The following is a 20850-nucleotide window of genomic DNA, read 5'->3' as shown; positions in this document are numbered from 1 at the left end:
CTTCTGACAAAGAGATCAAATTCATCTTTTCTTGGCGTGGTGTGGATCATCTTTAGAGGACTTCTCCGTTGGAGTCTAAGGTGAACGGATTGGATGTTCATTGTTACTTGTAACACAAACGAAAGAGGTAAACTTTTATTTACATATCGTGTCTCTATTCTTCTTTAATCTATAGTCTAGTATGTTTAGATTTATTGTTTTATTTTTATCCACATATTACATCGAGTGCCCAAGAATACCAAGGGTATACCCCTTGGTTAGCTACTTCATCGTCTTGTTTATCTCCTGCGCTTCTACCGCGTGATTCCCGGACCGATTCGCTTTCTTCCCTCGACAACCCCCCCCCCCCGGCCGAGGCGAACTTCTCTGAACCTAGAAGGACGATCAAAGAACGAATCACGCTAAAACAAGGAAGAGAGAAACTTGATGGAGATGAAGAGAAGAAAAATTCCCAACAACTCAAGCAACTCATATATATTATATTTTTCCAAGTTTCATTTATTCCATTTCCAAATACTTGGACTCAAGAGGCAATTGATATGGACAATCCACTGAATGAGAACCCACATCCTTGGTAGGTCAAAACTTACATCAAGGGATTTGGGCACTGAAGGACAGCCCAATAGAAAGACCTCTTGGCCCTCTCATGGAGTTCCCATTTATAGGGGCCTTCATTCTCATATGTGGGAGTTAAATGACAATTTGGCAACAAAATTTAATGTTCTTGGAAACAGTTCCCCTTGTAATAAGAAAAACTCTAGATTATGAGGATGGATTGACATATCAGTGATTGTACCCTGAATTATTTATTACTACATCGGTACAATGGGTACATCAATATAACAAAGATCAATAAAATAAATCACAATAACAAACTTGCATAAAATGAAATAAAATACTCACATATGTCCATTGAGACTCAAACTCATGATCTCAAACTTATTAATGAGGGCTCAATCTTAATCAGTTGAACTCGACTAAGAAGGTGTTTGCTTAGCTTATAAGCTCCTCAAAACATCTTTTAAGATGTTTCAGAGCTTATATATGTGTTCTAAATATTTGTTTGGCTGATTTTTTTTAAAGAGCTTATAAGATTAAGGTATTTTGAATCTTATAAGTTCTTTAAAAAAAGATAACTTTCCTAACTTTTTTCATAAGATCTTATCAGTTATATAAAATTAGTATGTCATAAGACAAAAATATTTTCATTCATACATATGCACAGAGACTCTTTCTCTCTCAGACACACCCACACGCATTATCCTCTCTCTCTCTCTCTCACACACATACACATACGTATACACACTCTCTCTCTCTAGAATCTAAAGAATTCTTTTCTATTTAATTTTTTAACATTCAAAAAAGAAAAATACTTTATTATTTAATAATAAATTATTATAGTTAAATAAAAATAAGATTGATATTGATATTATATTTACTGAAAATATAAATTCAAGACATTAAAAAATATACGAATAAAAATAATCATTGCATTAACAAAATTAATTATATATCTATATTAATATTCAATTGGCATGAATATGCATATATATTATTTTTATTGAAAGTTTAGGTAAAAATTTATTTTTTTATTATTATAAAAAAATATCTATTAAATTTTTATTTGAAATTAACTAATGTATAGTATCTATAATAGTGTTTCCAAAATTTTTAAAACAAAATATGTCAAGAAATAACAATTTATTTAAATCTAATAATAACAAATCCGTTTTAGTCATTTTACCTAATAAAAGACTTTATTATGCCAAACACTCTAATATCTTATAAGATATTTTCACTTCTTATAATTTTTAAGATCTTATACTATCCAAAAACTGTAGAATCTTATAAAATATATGATCTTATAAAATATTTTAAAAAAACTTGGCCAAACACCCTCTTCACATCATTGATTGACTTTTTAATATTTGAATTTGATGGGTCTGGGAGACCACTATTATTTGGAAGGGGCGAAACCTGCCAGCCAGCCATATGGATCATTCGTCAACACAGTGCTGCTGCCTAACAGGCCCAATTGATTTATTATTTGCTTTTCGGCATAAGAATCTCAGCCCAGAAAGTCCAATTGAGATTTGAGGGAATGTATCCTTCATCCAAACAAGCAATCAGTTTCAAAAAGGATCCGAAACATGCCCCAACCCTGGGATCCAACGTGGCTAACCCACAGAATTTGATTATCTTTTTAATTACTTGACATATATAATTTTTAAAAAATTAAGATGACTTATAAACATCCAATAAATTATTAATATATTAAAAATATAACGTATTTTACAAACATGCATATAATACTGATGTGACTGTGATTTTAACGAAACGGTGAAATGAAAATTTTACCTACGGCACAACTGCACACCAGGTGAAAGCACAGTTTACGAGAGGGTTTCTTGGTATGTATGAGGGGTCAAATCAATGAATAGTAGTTCTTATTGAAATTATATGGTATGGTGGGTTGTATGTGCTTACCATATGCCTCATGTATGTTAAATTACTTTTTTGTCCTAGCAGGTGAATGTTTTCTACCAATATACATCTTATAGCCCCCCACTCTTGTATGAAATATGCACTAGCGGATGTAATATTTTGTTCAAGAGTAAAAAATCAAGAAACTGTACTACGTCTAATAAATGGGAATGCGTGGGTGGGGAGCCATTAATTATCTTCCACCTACTCTCTTCCTTACATTTGCACTGCTTCCATTTGCACTTCTAACTCCCAACCCCATTTCTTTCTCCACAATGGCAATCAAAGGTAAATCTCTCTCTTAGTTAATTTTTTTTTTCATTTGATACTCTTGCATTGTATTTTTCATCTTCTTTGTTTGAAATGTGGAGTTGCAAGGGTGATTGCGAAAATGGTCGTGAATTGGATAGCCGACGGACGGTGGCGTACCCAGCAGAAGGGGAGGCACGGCTGAGGTAGGGGGAGTTGCGAGGCGTGGCCTCGAGGTGGGGGGCGCAGCTACGCCACCCCCCTTTCTAGCTCGAGGCTTTGGCTCGAGTAAGGGGCTCGATAGAGGGGAGGTTGCAGATTTTTTCCCACATGCTGAGAAGGTACTTGATGATTGGGGTGATCTTCCTCTGTATCTAGAAGGTTATTTGCTTATCATATTGCCTCGATTATGAGTTTGCCTAAGTGTCCTTTTGACTCAGGTGAGAATTTTGAGGATATGTCTGATTTTGAGCTAAACTCAACGGGGTCTAGACGTAACTAACAACTTAATGAAATCACCTATGGAGGTGAGGATGGCGATGCCTACGCGTACGATGTGAGAGTGACAATGAGCATGTGAGTGAGGAAGCAGAAATTGAAGTGAGGGGGAAGAGGTTGAAAGTGACAGTGAGGAGGCTGAAGTCACTGAAGTGTTGGGCCGACCGAGTGTAGTTATGGCGTTGGGAATTGAGGAAGGGAGTCGTCAGGGCGTTCCTCCTTATCGCATTCCATGTTGTCGCCCGGTGGATATCGGGACTTGTGACAACGTTCTGACTCGAAAGCAGCTTGCGATCATTCACGAAACTCTTAGGGTACTTCCACCCACAAGTTTATTCTTTCCTCTCGGGGTCGAAGGATTAGGGATCGCCCAGTTGGGTGCTTCACTATTTATGCTACTTATTTTGATAGCGAATTTTCTATTCCGCCTCATCCCTTACTTGTCAAGGTGATTTAGAGTTATGGTGTTTGTGTCAGCCAACTTACGCCAAATTTCTTTATGTATAAAGTTGAGGGTTAGCGACATCGTCTTATAAAGTTGGGGCTTCCGTTGACTCTAGAGAGCTTTCACGCCTTATGGACTATCCACCGCATAGCGAAGTTGTCTGCTTCTTCTGATGATTGGCAGTATTTTTATTTCAGTCTGCAGAAAGCTTGTAGGTTCTTAGATGGGTTTGTTTCCTCAAAGGCTCCTTAGAAGGAAAAAAAAAATTTACGTTAGAGATGATGGTTGGGGTTTGGTCTTGGAGTGGAGTAGCTCGCATATCATGATCACTCATCGTAAGGAGTTTGGAAAACTCAGGGGTTTATGACGGCAGGGCTGTTTAGTCAAATAATGGACATTGTTCATTATTTCCCCTCTAGTATTCACTTGTAATTTTCATGCGGTGTTTAAATTGTTCCGCTATATCTTTTGTATATTTTCTTTACGTGCAAGAACTTAGTTTGGATTTTCCTTCCCTAAATTGATTCTGTGGTTTGCTTGAGATCGAGGTTGTGCGTGCCCGAAAGGTGGTGGTTAAGGAGCAGAAGAAACACGATCAAGAGTTAGCACCACGACAAGAAGGGAACTCTGTATCTGTCATGCCCCATGGGGTCTCCACTGGGAGCGGCCACTCCGATTCTCTTCCTACTCCACCAGTTGGTCTTCGTCCCCCCAAAAAGGCAAAGAGGTGTGTCACTTCCGGTGTAGAGGGTAATGCTTGTGCTGCAGGGGCGAGCCACATGGGCGGTGCCTCGTCCTATTGAAGCCGCACCCGGGACCTCGTGAGTGAAGATGATTTAAGTTGGGTTGCGGACCTTTTGGAAGAGCAAATGGATGAGTTGCTGGCTGAAAACATGGCTCTGGTTTGTGGTTTGTTTTTTTACTTATCCACTTTGTTTGATTCTGCTGGTTTTGACTAGTTGTTTTGTTCTTGTAGGCTCTTGTTTTGATAACGACAGCCAAAAATCGATGAGCCACACGACTGGGGGAGATGAGGCTTTTGGAGGTTGCTTCGGAGCAACGAGAGAGTGATTTTTCCCGACATAAGGGGGAGAAGGTTGAGACTGTACAAACTGTTGCCGCTTGGGAGAGTTGATTTGAGCTAGAAATATCCACAAGAAGGAAGTTTCTGTCCTCCGTTTCCGGTGTTGCTTTTATCACTAAAACTCAAGAGGAGGTAGTCTCGAGGTTCCAGCAGTATGAGAGTTCGATACGATCTTAACTGATAGGATATCTCCTATTTATGATAATGCGGTTTGAAGGTGTCGTCGGGTCCTTCGTCGGACCCTTCGCGAGAAGGATTGCATTGTTGAAGAGGATATGTGACTTCTTGATCCTGAGGTGTCATAGGGTGAAGCGGAGGTGACAGAAATCACCTGCGGTCGAGCTCCCTAAGTTTAAAAGTTCCGTAACTTTCTGTTTGTTACTTAGGATTTAATCTTGGTATGTAATCGGATTATATTATTTAGCACAACTTCGAATCTTGACATGTAATCGGATTATTTTATATAGCAGAAATTTGAATCTCGGCATATAATCAACTCATGTTATTTAGGATGATTGCCTCGCCTCACATGTTGGGGCGTTTTTGTAAGTAGGCGGTTCGAGTTCGTGATTGTAGTATTTTCTTTAATCAGCTTGTATGTTACTCACTAGTGATATATCTTCCTGGGATGGGTTTGCTTTTATTATGCAAGTATTTTGATTGGATGTTGCCTCAAGGGATGATTTTGCTCGAGTCCAGGAGTTGTTTCTCTACCTTCTTCACTTAAGGAGGGCAAAACTCTCTGGGACAACGCCGCTAGGTGTTGATCTTAGTGGAATTTCAATTAAGGGTCCTGGGGCAATTGGTACCTCAAGGGAGCCTTTCGAAAATCCACAGATCCCCCTTATCAAAGAAATTTTCAACTACAGCGGGAAAATTAACTTCATTATTCGGGCGTGAATTACAAGAATTCCACAAGGAGTCGACGGGGAGGGAATAAAACGTTACACTTCTACTTTACCCCCTATTACAAAACGAAGCCAAAAAGTAAATTTTACCTACCCGGGGAGTTTAACAATAATACTTCTTGAGGTTTGTGACGTTTCATGTGCAAGGAATGTTCTTTCCATCGAGCTGTTGCAACTTGTAAGCCCCTGTATTCACAACCTCTATCACCTTGTAAGAGTTTTCCCACTTCGGATCCAACTTCCCAACGGGACCAAAAGCATCGGCTTTCCACATCACCAGATCCCCCACTTGAAAATTTCTCGGCCTGACTTTTGCGTTGTATGCTTTAGTCATTCTAGTTCTGTACATAGCGGCCCGAATTGTGGCTCTTTCTTTAGCATCTTCTACAAAGTTTAGGTTCATCCTCAATCCTTGCTCATCAGAATCCCGGTTGTAGTGTTTCACTTGTTAAGTAAGTTCTCCTATTTCTGCCAGCGGCAAGGCCTCTGTCCCATAAGAAAGGTTGAACAGGGATTCTCTTGTAGAGGTCCTCGGTGTTGTTCGATACGCCCTTAAAACACTAGGGAGCTCATCCATCCACACCCCCTTTGCGGTTCCCAATCGAGTTTTCAAGTGCCGAAGGATTGTTCGGTTGGTGACTTTCGTTTGTCTGTTTGCTTGGGGATTACTAAATGAAGTGAAGAATTGTTTGATCGCAACCCCTTGCACTAGTCCTTAAGTTTATTCCCTAAAAACAGAGTTCCATTGTCAAATATTAGGGCACGGGGGATGCCAAAACGACATATGTTGTTTTTCCACAAGAACTTAATCACTTCTTTTCTGATATCTTGGCTAATAACTCGGCTTCATCTAGTTTATAAAATAGTCAATCGCGACGATCAAGAACTTTCTTTGTCCTGCGGCTTGCGGAAAAGGACCGACTAGGTCCAAACCCCACTAATCAAAAGGGCAGGGACTTTCAAGGGGTTGCATTAACGTTGTTGGTTTGTTATTAATCTTTGCGCGTTCTTGGCATGCCCGACATCACTTTACCAACTCATGTGCGTCGAGGAGTATTGTTGGCCAAAAGATTCCCTTCCCTAAGGCCTTCCCCACTAAGGTTTTTCCTCCAAGATGGTTTCTGCAAATTCCCTCATGTATCTCTCTTAGGACATAATTTCCCTCTAGAAAGGGTTGCGAGAAACCATATTTGTATAATTCTCCATCGATCATGACGAAGTGGGATGCATTTCTCCTTAAGCCCTTCGCCTCCTTCTAATTCTCTGGTACGGTCCCGTCAGTTAGGAATTTGACAATTTCTTCTTTCCAGCTTGAGGGTGTTGGGGCGGCGTTCATAATCTCCTCTCGCTCCTCTATTGCAGCTCTTTCCAATGAGAGAAAAGTGATTCTTCTATTTTGGATTGCTTCCATCGAGCTTGCTAATTTGGGTCGGCCACAGCGTTATCTGTTCTCGACATTTGAACAATAGAGGCCTCTTCGAATTTTTCAAGTAGATTTTTCGCTTCCAGAGAATACTTGGCCATCTTTCGTTCATATCTCAAAGGATCCCTAGATCTGGTTAACCACCAATTGTTCGCCCGGCAGCTAAACCTAACTTCTCCCCAGCTAGAAAGGTTGTGTACTCTATTTCATTGTTCGAGGAGGGATACTCCAATATTATAGCATACTCAAGCTTGTCTCCTTGAGGGCTCTCTAGAACTATCCCAGCCCGACTTCCCATCGATGTGGACAATCCATCGACATGCAGAGTCAAGGAAGGCGTAGAAATGCTTGCCTCGTCGTACGCCAACTCGATGACGAAATCAACTAGCACTTGCACTTTAATGGCCGGTCTAGGGTGAAACTCGATGCCGAACTCACTTAACTCCACCACCCATTTGACCATCCTTCTGGAAAGCTCCGGACTCAACAACACTTGCTTCAAAGGATGATTTGTTAACACCATCACTTGGTGCGACTGAAATAAGGCCTCAACTTTCTGGCTGCAATGATTAAAGAGAGGGCTAGCTTTTCGATTTGGGAGTATCTAGATTCGGCCCCCTACAATATCCTACTAACATAATACACCGGATTGTGATGTCTGTTTTTCTAACGTGCCAAAACTAAGCTAACAGCATTTTCAAAAATCGCCTAGTAGAGATAGAGGGTTTCCCCTGTATCGGATTTCGTCAACCAAGGCGGTGAAGACACTTCTTCAGCTCGTCGAATGCTTCTTGGCTAGATTTGCTCCACTCAAACTTTGTTGCAGCACGAAGGACCTTGAAGAAAGGTAGGCTTTTATCCGCGGATCGCGAAATGAATCGATTCAGGGATGCCAACCTCCCCGCGAGTTTTTGTACCTCTTTGACCAACTTTGGTTGGGGCATGCCCATGATAGCGTTAATTTTCTCGGGGTTTGCTTCTATTCCCCTCTCGAAGATCATGTACCCGAGAAACCTTCCCCCCTCAACCCAAATGTACAGTTAGTAGGATTTAATTTCATTCTAGAAGCTTTCAATATTTGGAAGCACTCTTCTATGTCTTTGATGTGATCCCGCTCTTTCACACTCTTAACCAGCATGCCATCTAGTCTATCGGTGACTAGGGCACGCTCTCCTCTTCTTCCTCTTGGTGGCACCTCTTCTCCATCGTAGGAGGAGACCCAGACACCCTAACCTCGCCAAAGGAAGACCTAGGCATCCTCTCTTCCCCTAAAGTAGACCTAGGCTCCCTCTTTTCCTCATGGGAAGAACCCTCACCCTCATTTCCCCTGCCTCCTCATCGGAATCCTCGTCTATCAATTCTCATACAGCAGTAGTCGCCTATTGTAGCCTCTTCCTTTGGCCCTTGGTAAATCGAGGTAAGATAGGATTTGTCTTCCTTGAGGTGGCATCAGAGGGATCATCCCAGAAGAAGGCCTCCTTGAGAAAACGAACAGACTCACTGGAAAAAGACAGAGAAAGATGAATCTTAGAAAAAAAAGAAGGAAGAGAATACTTACTGGAGATGAAGATGGAAAATCCTTCTACTTCAAAAAGGAATTTTTGAGAGAGGATGACAGAGGAAGGTTACACTTAGCCAAGATAATGGTTGAAGGGGGTTAAACGCACGACCCATTTATAACCACACAAGTGTGGGTGGTTACCAAGCGCGTGGATGGATGGTTACTAGGCGCATGGAGGACGGTTACCAAAATGCCGCTTTCCTTGCAAGAGTTATGGTTATCAAATCAAGCTGACAAAGAGTTGAGATACGCTTTTCTAAGTTGCAGAGAGTGGCAGAAAGAAACAGGAGGCAAAATATTAAAGAAGGATCCCCTCTTCTTATGCTACAAGGACTCCTACTCTAAGGAGCTAGCGGGCATCCTTCGTCCTTAGAGTGGGGGGACTGAATGATGTGACGGCCCAAGATCACTTGGCCTAAAGGAGGTTATGAAGCCTATCAGCCCATAAGGAAGGTAGTCTACTAGAAGATTCCTAGACTCGACCCAAAAAGGGGCCCCAGTAAAATGCTTACCAAAACCACAAACCTGCCTTTAAGGCCCAGTTGCAACAGCTCAGGAGAAAGGAGGCACCCCTAAGACTCAGGACTCCTTAACCTAGAAGGACTCGATGTAGAATAGGAGTCCTCACGTGAAAGTAGTCCCCCAAGCTAAGATGTGTTGATCAGCTAAAGACAAGAACTAATCATGCCTTATTCACAGGTATCTTGCCCCTTTTTCTGGAAATACATGTAATATATAGAGTCCCCACAGAGGGGGACATCCCTCTATAAATACAGGTACCATCCCCCAACGGGGACACCTTCAAAAAAGTTGGAAATTAGTTTTTTACTGTTGCTGTAGCTATCAACTCGCACTCTAACCATATTTTTTTTAGGAATTTCTTATTTATGTCTCAATTTGTTGTCATGATTTATTTTTATAATTATTTATTCCTAAAGACAAAATTAATTAAGCGTCAGAGTGCTAACGTTTTGTTTTGCGGGTCCCATTTTTCAAGTTCTTTTGATACAATTAGCCCAACTCCATTATTAAGATCCAAACTCGTTGGACCTGTGCTAAGATCATACGCATTAATAGTAATTAGCTGTAGTAAAAAATTATATTTTTTTTAGTGCATCAAGTATAATTATTTGTTTTGACTAGAGCTTTATGAATTTGTCTTTTGAAAAATGCTTCGTTGGGGAGAGCAAACAAACGTAATGCATTATTTGGTTGTGTTTTTTTTTATAGTTTACAAATTTTTGAAACAATAATGAAAGTGAACATATATTTGTTCATATGTATTTTCACTGCAAATATTTTACTATTATTTTAAGCTAAATCATTACCTTTTTTATATAATTACATACATATAACATTGTTCAAACATTCATTTTTTAAACTAATAATATAAATTTTTATAATAATTTTGATATGAGATCGCTAACAATTCAAATTAATAAAAAAAATAAAAATATCAATTTCAAGTAAATAAAAAATTGCTTGATTTGCGCCATTAACAATAAAAAATAAAACTATTATTTCTATTAAATAAAAAATATATTAATTTGATACCATTAGTGATATAAAATAAAATTTTATAAAATAATATACTTTTTTGTAATATTTAAATAAGACATCACTAATAATTCTGAATTAACAAAAATATAAATATCAATTTCAATTAAATAAAAAATATGCTTGACTTGCACCATTAACAATAAAAAGTAAAACTATTATTATTATTAAATAAAAAAAATATACTAATTCAACACTAATGCATTCAAAAAATGCACTAGTCCAATGGATATGGACTACGCTTAAAACTTGGGTTGAAGCGCATGCAAATCCTGAAGGGGGGACCTACAAAAAGGCGTTAGCACTCCAACGTCCAAGTTAGTGTTGGATTTGGGATGGAATAAAGCCAAAAAGTAAATATATGTAACTGGAATCGAAATATGGTGAATAAAGTTGATGAAAAGTGTAAGAACACTTGATAATGTGCTTGTGGAGTGCTTAGAGAATGTTTAGAAAGTGTTTAAAAAGTATTTAAAGAGTGAGAGAGATGATTTAGAGATTGATTTTTCAGATCTTGGAAGGTGTCTCCGTAGGGGACTGCACTTGTATGTATAGAGGGAGTGTCCCCCTTTGTTGGGACTATGTACACTACCTTTATTTTAGGGAAGGGGGCTAGATACGTGTACATAAAGTATGATTTGATCTTATCTCCAACTAACCATCCTGCAGAAACACTTCTTTGCCTGAGGTAGGATCCCATACATGTGGGGACTAGGTTTAGGAGTCCGGATTCTTGGGGACGCCTCCCTTCTCTTGGGCTATCCTAATTAGGCCTTGAATATGAGCATGAGGCTTAAAACATATTTTACTAGGCCTCCTTCTTTAGCCAGATCTTTGGTCCTTCTGGTGGGCTACCCTCTTCTTAGACTAATGGGCTTAGCTTAGACTCTATCACCCCTTTTGGGCCTAGTCTCTTTAGGTCGTACACATCATTCAGTCCTCCCAACTCAAAGGAGAAAGGGTGCCCCATGACTTCTTGGAATAGGAGCCCTTGTTACACTAGAAAGGGGGTTCCCGCTTCGATTTTTTTTTTTTTTTTTTGGAAATCCTAGAAAGAATGTTAGTAGCATAAGCATGACTAGAAAAAGAATATTTATTTCGTGCCTAGATGGAGTAAAGCTTTTGATGAAGGTGCCTCCACGGAGGAGAGCTTAACTGGTGCTTTTTGTGCCAACTTTGGTGTAGGGCTTTATTTTTTTGCAAGAGAATGTTAAATAACAAAGACATGTATATATTACGAATAAATTTTGCACGGAGCAAAATTGTTATGCCTCCTCGAAGGAGGGCTTATTTAGGGGGGCTTCCTGGAGCAAGATTTAGGAACCTCGCCAAAGGAAGAATAAGGTGTCCACTGAAAGTAAGACTTAGATGCTGCTGCGGATAAGGGCTTAGGTGCCTGCACAAGACAGTGCTTACAAGTCCCCTAGGAAGGCCTCTATACTTGTGTGGAAGACAGGACCTTTTATGATATGGATGTCTTGCTCATGAAATCCTTACAAGGAAACATATGTTAACACATCAAAGGGGATAAATAAATCTCCCAAATTATTAAATTAAAATATTAAAAATACTCCTTGAGGAAAGCTTGTATGTAAAGATTTATTTGCTGAGGGGGATGCCTGCTTAGGGGCAAGGTTTATTCCGTGAAGGATGCCCGCTTGGGGGCAGAGCTTTGGTTTGAGGAGGATGCCTGCCTGGGCACAAGATTTTTTTAGGAGGATGCCTGCCTGGGTGCAGGTTTTTTGGGAGGATGCCTGCCTCAGGGCAAACTTATTTTTTGAGAAGGATGCTCGCTTGCTCTTCTAGGGGGACATCCCACATATTAAAAATCGAATAGGAATATTAGAATTAGGTCATGATAAAGATGGGGCCATTGAAGTTGGGCCTTGAACGTAGGTAGTAATCTGTAGTAGGAGGTCCTCTACCGTGAGGGGATCGTCCTTCCAGAAGAGTCCTCCAAAGAGGTGTGGACTCCTTTCATTGTTCTCACGTCTTAGATCTTTTTTACCACAGATGGCGCCAATGATGCGTTTAAAAAATACATAGGTCCAATGGATATGGACTATGCTCAAAATTTGGGTCAAAATCTAATGCAAATCCTAAAGGGGCAATCTGCAAAAAAAAGCGTTTGCACTCCAATACCCAAGTTAGTGTTGGATTTGAGATGGAATAAAGTCGAAAATTAAATAAATGTAAATGAAATCGAGATATGATGAATAAAACTGGTGAAAAGTGTATGAACACTTGACAATGTACTTGTGGAGTGCGTAGAGAATGTTTAGAAAGTGTTTAAAAAGTGTTTAGAGGGTGACAGAGATGATTTAGAGAGTGGTTTTTCAAATTTTAGAAGGTGTCTCCATAGGGGGACTGCAGCTATATATAGAGGGGTGTCCCCTTCTATTGGGACTCTGTACATCACCTTTATTCTTAGGAAATGGGGCGAGATACGTGTGGATAAGGCATGATTTGATCTTATCTCCAACTAACCATCTTACAGAAACACGGCTTTGCTTGGGGTAGGACTCCATGCATGTGGAGATTCCTATTTCTGTGGGGAGTTTGTCTAGGTTTAGGAGTCCTGAGTTTTGGGGACGCCTCCCTTCTTCTAAGATGTTCTAATTGGGCCTTGAATGTGAGCCTGAGGCTTGAAAAGCGTTTTACCAGGCCTTCCCTCTTGGGTTGGATTTGTGGTCCTTCTAGTGGACTGCCCTCTTTCTTGGTTGATGGACTTAGTTTAGACTTTGTAACCCCTTTTCGGCCAATTCTCTTTAGGCCGTACACATCGAACACCATTAATAATATAACATAAATTCTTATAAATTAATTCAAATATATTCTCATTTTCCTACGAATATCTATACTATGTATAATTGAAAAGCACCCTATTAATGTCTTTAATTTATTGATATATTAATTTTTTTATTAGTTTTGTATAAATTGATTAATTGATCTCGGCGTCCCCATTCATCATGAATTTTCATAATTATTTTTTGATAATTTTTTTTTCTCATTCATTTTTATCTTATACAAATATATTATCTTATATATTTCAAATAATTTTCAATTCTATAAAAAGTAAATACTATAATTGAAAAAAATATTTTATTTTAAATATTTTATAAAAATTACATATATATATATATATATAAAATGTGCCACACTTACTAATCTATATAAAGAGGGTGGGGACGTCATACGGAATTTTCCGAAACCAACATTAGTAACCACAAGTTTGGTTTGCAAGAAAAAAGGTGCCCCCAATCCTCTTCCAATCACAGTCCACACATATCACATGGTTGTTTGCTTAGTTAGGAAGTCTACTACGAAATTTGGCAGTTAACTTTTAAGTATGTTTGGATGTGCTAAATTTTTTTTTAAAATACTTTATAAAATATTTGATAATATTTTTTAAAAAAAGAATTTATAAGCTCTAATAAAATATTATGAATTTGTAAACACTTTAAAACAATAAGAAGATGCAAACTTATTTTTAAAGTCTTAGCACATTATTTTAAATTAATCACATCGCATCACTAACATCTTATAAGTTTTATAATTTTATTTTATTTAAATACTTTATAAACTTATTTTTAAAATAAGAAATAATATCGTATAAACTCTAGAAATATTTTATAAGATATATGACCCTATAAATTTTTGTAATTAACATTTTTTCGAGGGTAAATTACATTTTTTATCCCATAAGTGGACCTGTTTTTAATTTGGTCTCACACTCAGGCCAATTCGTACATTAAGTTCCATATGTGGTTTTTTTTTTTTTTCAATTTGAGGACTATTGAGGAATTTTCATCCAATTAATAACGGCAGTTGCTCTCTCCGTTAGTCAATACAATCAAAATAAGAGTAAATTATATTTTTTATCTCATAAGTGGATCTGTTTTCAATTTTGGTCCCACATGTAAATATGCAAATTGACCTGAGTGTGGGTCCAAAACTGAAAACAGGTCCACTTATGAGACCAAAATTGAAAACAAATCCACTTATGGGACCAAAAATACAATTTACCCTTTTTTTTTACGCCATGAGTATTTTTTGTGGGTTTCAGATCCTAATAAAACAGTATTAGCCTGAGTGTGGGTCCAAAATTGAAAACAGCGGCCTGAGTGCATGACCAAAATTGAAAACATGTCCACTTATAGGACCAATATTGGAAATTGGTCTCTTTCCACTTATGGGAACAAAAATGCAATTTACCCTTTTTTTGACGCCATGAGTATTTTTCGTGGGTTTCAAATCCTAATAAAACAGTACAACTGTAAATACAGTATTTTGAAAAAGGATTTACGTATAATTTATAAAACTTGAGGGAGTAAAATATAATTACATTATCTCATAGGAGGTTTAATTAAGCCTAAAATAGAACACAAAATGAAATATCATTGTCAAATAATTCACTTTGACTGCCAGAAAATGGCGACCCATACACATACTTCATTTCCCTGTCAACCAACTCTTGCAAGAGGTTTTATTACTGAGAAACAACCAACCATCACAAATATTTAATGCAGAAAGCTGTATACCCTTTTAATGTTCCCACTGCCCTACTACTCCAGCAAACTTGAAAGCAAGTGTACATATATGCCTTCAAACGGAAACAGGTGAAGAGATTGATGATGAGTTTCCAGCTCTCACATGTTCTTGCATTAAATGCAAGGTAAATTTATATTTATGGATTAATTTTTTTATAATAAAAATACCTTACTATTTACGTCTCCGAAAATATGTCGATTACAATCATTCTCTTAAATATAATTTGAATTATTATAAATTTTTACTTAAAATGAATATTACTCAAAATTTATGATTTTTATACTGAGAATAGGATCTGTATAAACTCAAAATTTTATACCTTTGATAGTTTTTACATAACTGGTAAAAAAATTTATATAATTTTTGCTTGTATTGTTATATATATTGAATTTTTTTAAAAAATAAATTATCAATAAAATTTTAAAATATTACATCGAACACGCATATATATACCCTGTAAAATATACAAATCTATAATTTAATTTATCTATAATAATCTATAATTTTTTTAGAAATGATGAGATATAATTTATTACCATTATACCTTAAAGGGTGAATGCAACTATATATATATATAGAGTTCAAGTGTGCAAAATGTATTTAACCCTTATATTTACTCCCCGAAAAGGCCTAATTACAAACAGAAAAAATAGTATTTTTTCTCCCATAAGTTAGGCCCATTTCACTTTTGGTCCGATTTATTACGGGATTAACATTTTCAGTCCTGTAGTTTATAAAAATTCAGCACTTTTGATCCTCTTCTACTTTTTTATCTATAATTTAATGGTTTAGGTCATGTGGGCAACACTTTTTTAGGACAAGATAAACCACAAGAGAGAAATCCCACTTTTTATGTCTTAATTTCTTTCAAAATTTATTTTTTTCCTCCAAAATCTGATTATATTTTTCCACCAAAAAAGATTCCAAGCTGGAATACGCGTCAAATTTTCTTCCAGCTAAAAGAATACATAGCTCCACATGTTGGGCACATGACTTACACTGTTAAATTATAAACAAAAAAATAAATGAGGATCAAAAGTGCAAATATTTATAAGTTACAGGACGGAAAATGTTAATCCCATAATAAAGGGGACAAAAAGCAAAACGAACTTAATTTATCTGCACCCGAGGTTAAATCTAATTATAAAAACAACATATCATTTATAAAATTACACTATCAAAGATTATAATCTATAATTTAAATCGACACTATTTTAGTGACCATAAATTTATATAGCCGCTTTTTCAAATAAATTGGAATATTTGTGTGATTAAACCTATTGTGGCGACTGTCAATGTGAGTTGCTCTCAATGGCTGCTGGAGCATGTGACCTTTGTCATGAAAATGGAGCAATTGAAGTTAATATTTGTGTTGGTGCAAAAAAAGAGTGTTTGGTAATTCATTTTCATTGTGCTTTTCAAGTTTGCTCCGACATGGAAATATTACACAAAGCTACTCAACTTTCTTGAGACCATGTTGTTTGCATGAAATGTCTGAATCAGTTGCCTAAATATATAGCTTTTCCCACTTGTTTTTCAACACTAAAATTCAAAAACAACATTAAAATATATATAGACTTATCTTATTTTTTCTGGAAAAAGCCTAACTATGTAACTTTTTTTCTAGAGAAGTGAGTACATATCAGATATATAGATGATTAAATACCATGAAAATTGTTTCTTCTGTAGGATAGTAGCTGCCATAGCACCTTATCCCTACGTGCATATAATAAATAATTTTTTTTTATTTTTTAAAAATATATTATAAATAAAAATAAAATATATAAACCAACACATCACGTTTCAAGAAAGAAAGAAAGAAAGAAAAATCAATTTAGGGTATGATCGATACACCTGAAAAAATTGATGTAGTTGTGTCACAAATAGACATTTAAGAGTAAAATAAATATTTTTTTTGTTTTTTATACTAGCAGTCGTGGCACACTGTTCCTGTATACATATAGTAAATAATATTTCACGTTGTAAAATATATTACAAATAAGAATAAATATATAAACCAATAAATCACATTTCAAAAAAAAAAAAAAAAGGAACCAAAATAAAATCAACTTAATGTATTATTGACACGACAAAAAAAATTGATGAAGCTGTTAAAATGACGTGGAGTGACTTTTGTTTAGAAAAAAATGTAATTATAATTAATTTTTAAAATTATCTAATTAGGAATGTAATTGTCACATTTAAAAGTTGGTGTTGTGGCGTCATTAACTACTGTTTGTGACTGTAGATGGTCTTCTTTTTTTATAGACTAGCCGTCATAACACAACGTCCCCACATGCATATAATAAATAATATTTTATATTTTAAAATAAATTATGAATAAGAAAAAATATATATAAACTGATACATCATATTTCTAGAAAAGGAAAAAAAGAAAGAAAGAAAGCAACAAACAAAAAAAAAAAAAATCAACTTAAGGGTATTATTGGCATAACAATAAAATTGGTGTTGCGGTGTCATAACCGTCATTTGTTATAGAAAAATGCATTTTCTTTTTATACAATATAGATAGAGATTAGTTTGATATGTAATAGTTTGCATATAGACTTTGTAATTTACATATCACTACTTTTCAATATCGCCATTTACGGAAAGTGTAGTACAATTATTGTGTGATTGGTCAAGGTAAGTGACCTATTGTATAACAAATATATTATACTTATTGTGTGATTGATTTGATTCGAGTAAATCTGATTTGGATCAGAATTCCCCATAACATGGCAAAATTCGTGCTCCTTTTCTTTGGGTTGATTTAAGGGTGAATAACAATTTACCCCCCTGTGATATTGAAAATGAGTACATTACCCCCTCTATGAAAAAAAATATAGCAATTTACCTCCTTATACAGGGAGGTAAACTGCTTTATTTAAAAAATCATAGGGGGTAAATTATTGTATTTTAAAAAATATAAGGATGTAAATCACTATTTATTTTTTCATAAGGAGGTAATTTGCTCATTTGCGATATCGCAAGGGGATTGTTTACATTTTTCCCGTTGATTTATTCCGAACTTGATCCAATCATATATATTGATCTCTACGATAGTTTGATCAAATTGGATCGGTTTTCCGTAATGAGTCATACAACTTAGTCATTCCTATAGATATATAGTTCTTATATGTCAATTATATTTTTTAGACTATATTTAATACTCCCAATGTTCACATCGTGTCGGCCTTGCTTATTTAGGCATCAAAAAATTGTAATTGAAGTTTATTTAATGTCAAACTATACGACTCGATTCACATTCGATCTAACTAATATTGGTCTTATAAGTTCATATTCATATTAATCAAACCAAAATTGTAGAAATTCGATAGTGATTCAAACAAATTTAAATAATAATGCATTCAACTTAATTCGATTTGTTTGCAGCCCTATAAATACTCCCTAAATGAATGTACATAATTTTGTAAAAAAAAATATTGATATTTTGGTAATTAAGTCTAATTTAAGGAGTGCCAATATAATTTAGGATAAATTACAATAAGTTTTCTGAACTTTAACATAATTATAAATATTCCCTCACTATTTCAAAAGTTTCTAATATACTCCCCTGATCTTAATGGTTTCTACTAAATTTTTTTTGATAAACTGACCAAAATGCCCTTATGAACTATGATTTATAAATTTATTTATTTTTTAAAAAGTTTTAATTCTTGTATGAACTAAGTGGATAATTTTTTTATATTTTTCTAAATTCTTTCATTCACCTCGTCCCGATTCTTTTGAAAATTTTAAATCTTTAAAAAAAATTACAACAAGGGCAAAATCGATAATTTCATATCACCATCCAAAAATTATATAATTTTACTCATCATCAAGAAGACATTTATAATTTTTTGAAAAATGAAAATATATTTATAATTTATCCTATAATTTATTAAGAATTTAATCCCAAATTGGAACCCAGATCAGATCAGGGCTGGACGATTCCGTAGGATTGAAGCTATTCGTTCAAAACCACTCCCTTCAATTATCCTAAATTAATTGGTTGGACCATTAAATATTTTCTCTGTGAAATGGAACAGTTGGAGCATTCAAATTTCATGCATTTAATTTACTTACCTAAACGTCTCAACCACCCAATGCCTACAATCAGAAATTTATTGAGGACGATTAAAGAACTTAATTAAACCTTGGGTCAAAATGTTTGACTACATATCAATTTTCATTTATTTTTTTTTATTTTTTTGTTAATATCAGTAAATTCGATAATTTTGACAACTTCGGAGGTGCTAATGTAAATTTCTCAAACCACAGGGAGTTACGTGTAATTACAGCAAATTTGAGGAGATGAAAGTTTAATTATCCCTTTACATAAACTATTTTTATTTTTTTGCTACTAGTGTCGGTTTATATAATTGTGCAAAAAATAAGAATAATTTTGTATAAATACATCATAGATGAGAGATGTAAATATAATTATTTTAGTTAATTCTTTTACATAAATTTATGTTAATCTTTTGCACCCTTCATTTTAATCGGGGTAAATTACATCGTTATCCCCTGAAATTAATCTGATTAACACAAATACATTATTTCTTTTGAAAAATTATATATACACCCCTCAAAAGATTGTAATTGAACTTTGCACCCACACCTCATCAAGAAATTTACTTCTAATTTTGGAAAAAAAGGTGCCTATGCAATTAGATCTAATTTTGTAATTAATTCAACTTTAATCTTTTATATTATTAATGTAGAAGGCTGGAAATTAATTAATGTACCTTATGCTACCAACTAGATGTCCCTCTATTTAAAAAATTGAAAGCAATTACATCTTATTTAAAAATAAATTAATTAATAAATATATTCAATTTTAAATAAAACAAGCAATGGAAAAATGAAATTACCATCACATTACATTCAAACTTTTTGCACCCCTTCTTTTATCTTTGAAAACGCTCTCGAGTTTTGATTTTATTATAAAATTATAAATTATTTGTATAATTTTTTAACGATTTAAAAACACACTAGAAAAAGTTTGAGTTTTCTTTACATTATAAATAATCCCTATTTAATAACCGTGGCAAATCAATATTATTAATAATAATTAAACAAAATCAAAGCAAAAACTTCAAATTTTTACCAAGAGTAATCACTATTTGCTATGGTTTCCGGCCATAATCAAAATATTTACTATAGCTTTAGCTATGACTCATGTTTTTGGCACACTTCTAGAAACAACGGCTAATAGCTGTTGTGAAGCTGTGGTTGGTTTGTATTTATCACGTTTTCTTTTTTTACTATAATAATTAACCGTGGCGAAAAATTATATTTTTTCTAAAGATATTAGCCCCTATTAAATTAAATATTGCAAAAAATTACATAGATATATGGAGATGGAGAGAGAGAGGGGGGGGGGGGGGGGGTTCTTCAACTTTATACATGCACCTACAAATGAAGTTAGTACAACATCGAAAATCTCCTTATTACTCCCCTAATACAAAATAACCTAAAGTTAATATTAATAATCTCACTAATAAAAGCCAAAATAAAAAATAAAGAATTAAGAAAAAAGAGGGGGGAAAAAATAAAAACCCACTTCTGCCCTTCCCCTCCACTAATGAAGTTACCGATATGACCTCAAAATGGCACCACAGAAAGTGCAGATAATAGCCCTCCAGTTCTTCCAGTAGAAGGGCACATAGCAGAACCTGGTGGCAGTCTTCATGTCCGCCACGCTAGCTCCGCCGCCGCACCGGGAGCATATTCCGGCCGCCGGCTTGCTCTGCCTTACCTTCCTTGTTTGATCAACCAGGAAACAGAAGAACACCATTTTCTTGTTTTGGTTGTATGAAGAAGCTGAGTAAAAGGGTTTAGAGGTGGTGAGGTTTTCACAATGTTTGTTGGAGTTACAAAGAGAAGAGAGATGTGAAGCGTATTTATAGGCACGAGGAGGGGTTGTGTGTGTGTACTGAATACTGCTGGTTTCTTGATGACATTTTTCCAATATTAATTTTTTATTAAAATATTTGAACCCTACGTACCATATATAATATTGTTTGGTGTTGAATATTTTAATTGAATAGCTTTCTTGAAAATGAAAAGTCAACACCAATGTAA

The 20850-nt window shown here is 35.4% G+C and overlaps 1 protein-coding gene across 1 annotated transcript; it reads right to left on the bottom strand.

Annotated features, from left to right (window-relative positions):
• Positions 20157–20637, bottom strand: LOC105167371. The gene has a single exon (XM_011087059.2). The coding sequence runs from the start codon at positions 20561–20563 to the stop codon at positions 20357–20359; it is 207 nt and encodes a 68-aa protein (XP_011085361.1). The 5' UTR covers positions 20564–20637; the 3' UTR covers positions 20157–20356.

The sequence above is a fragment of the Sesamum indicum genome, linkage group LG8 (assembly GCF_000512975.1).
Source record: "Sesamum indicum cultivar Zhongzhi No. 13 linkage group LG8, S_indicum_v1.0, whole genome shotgun sequence".
NCBI lineage: Eukaryota > Viridiplantae > Streptophyta > Magnoliopsida > Lamiales > Pedaliaceae > Sesamum > Sesamum indicum.
This window is presented reverse-complemented; position numbering and strand designations above follow the sequence as displayed.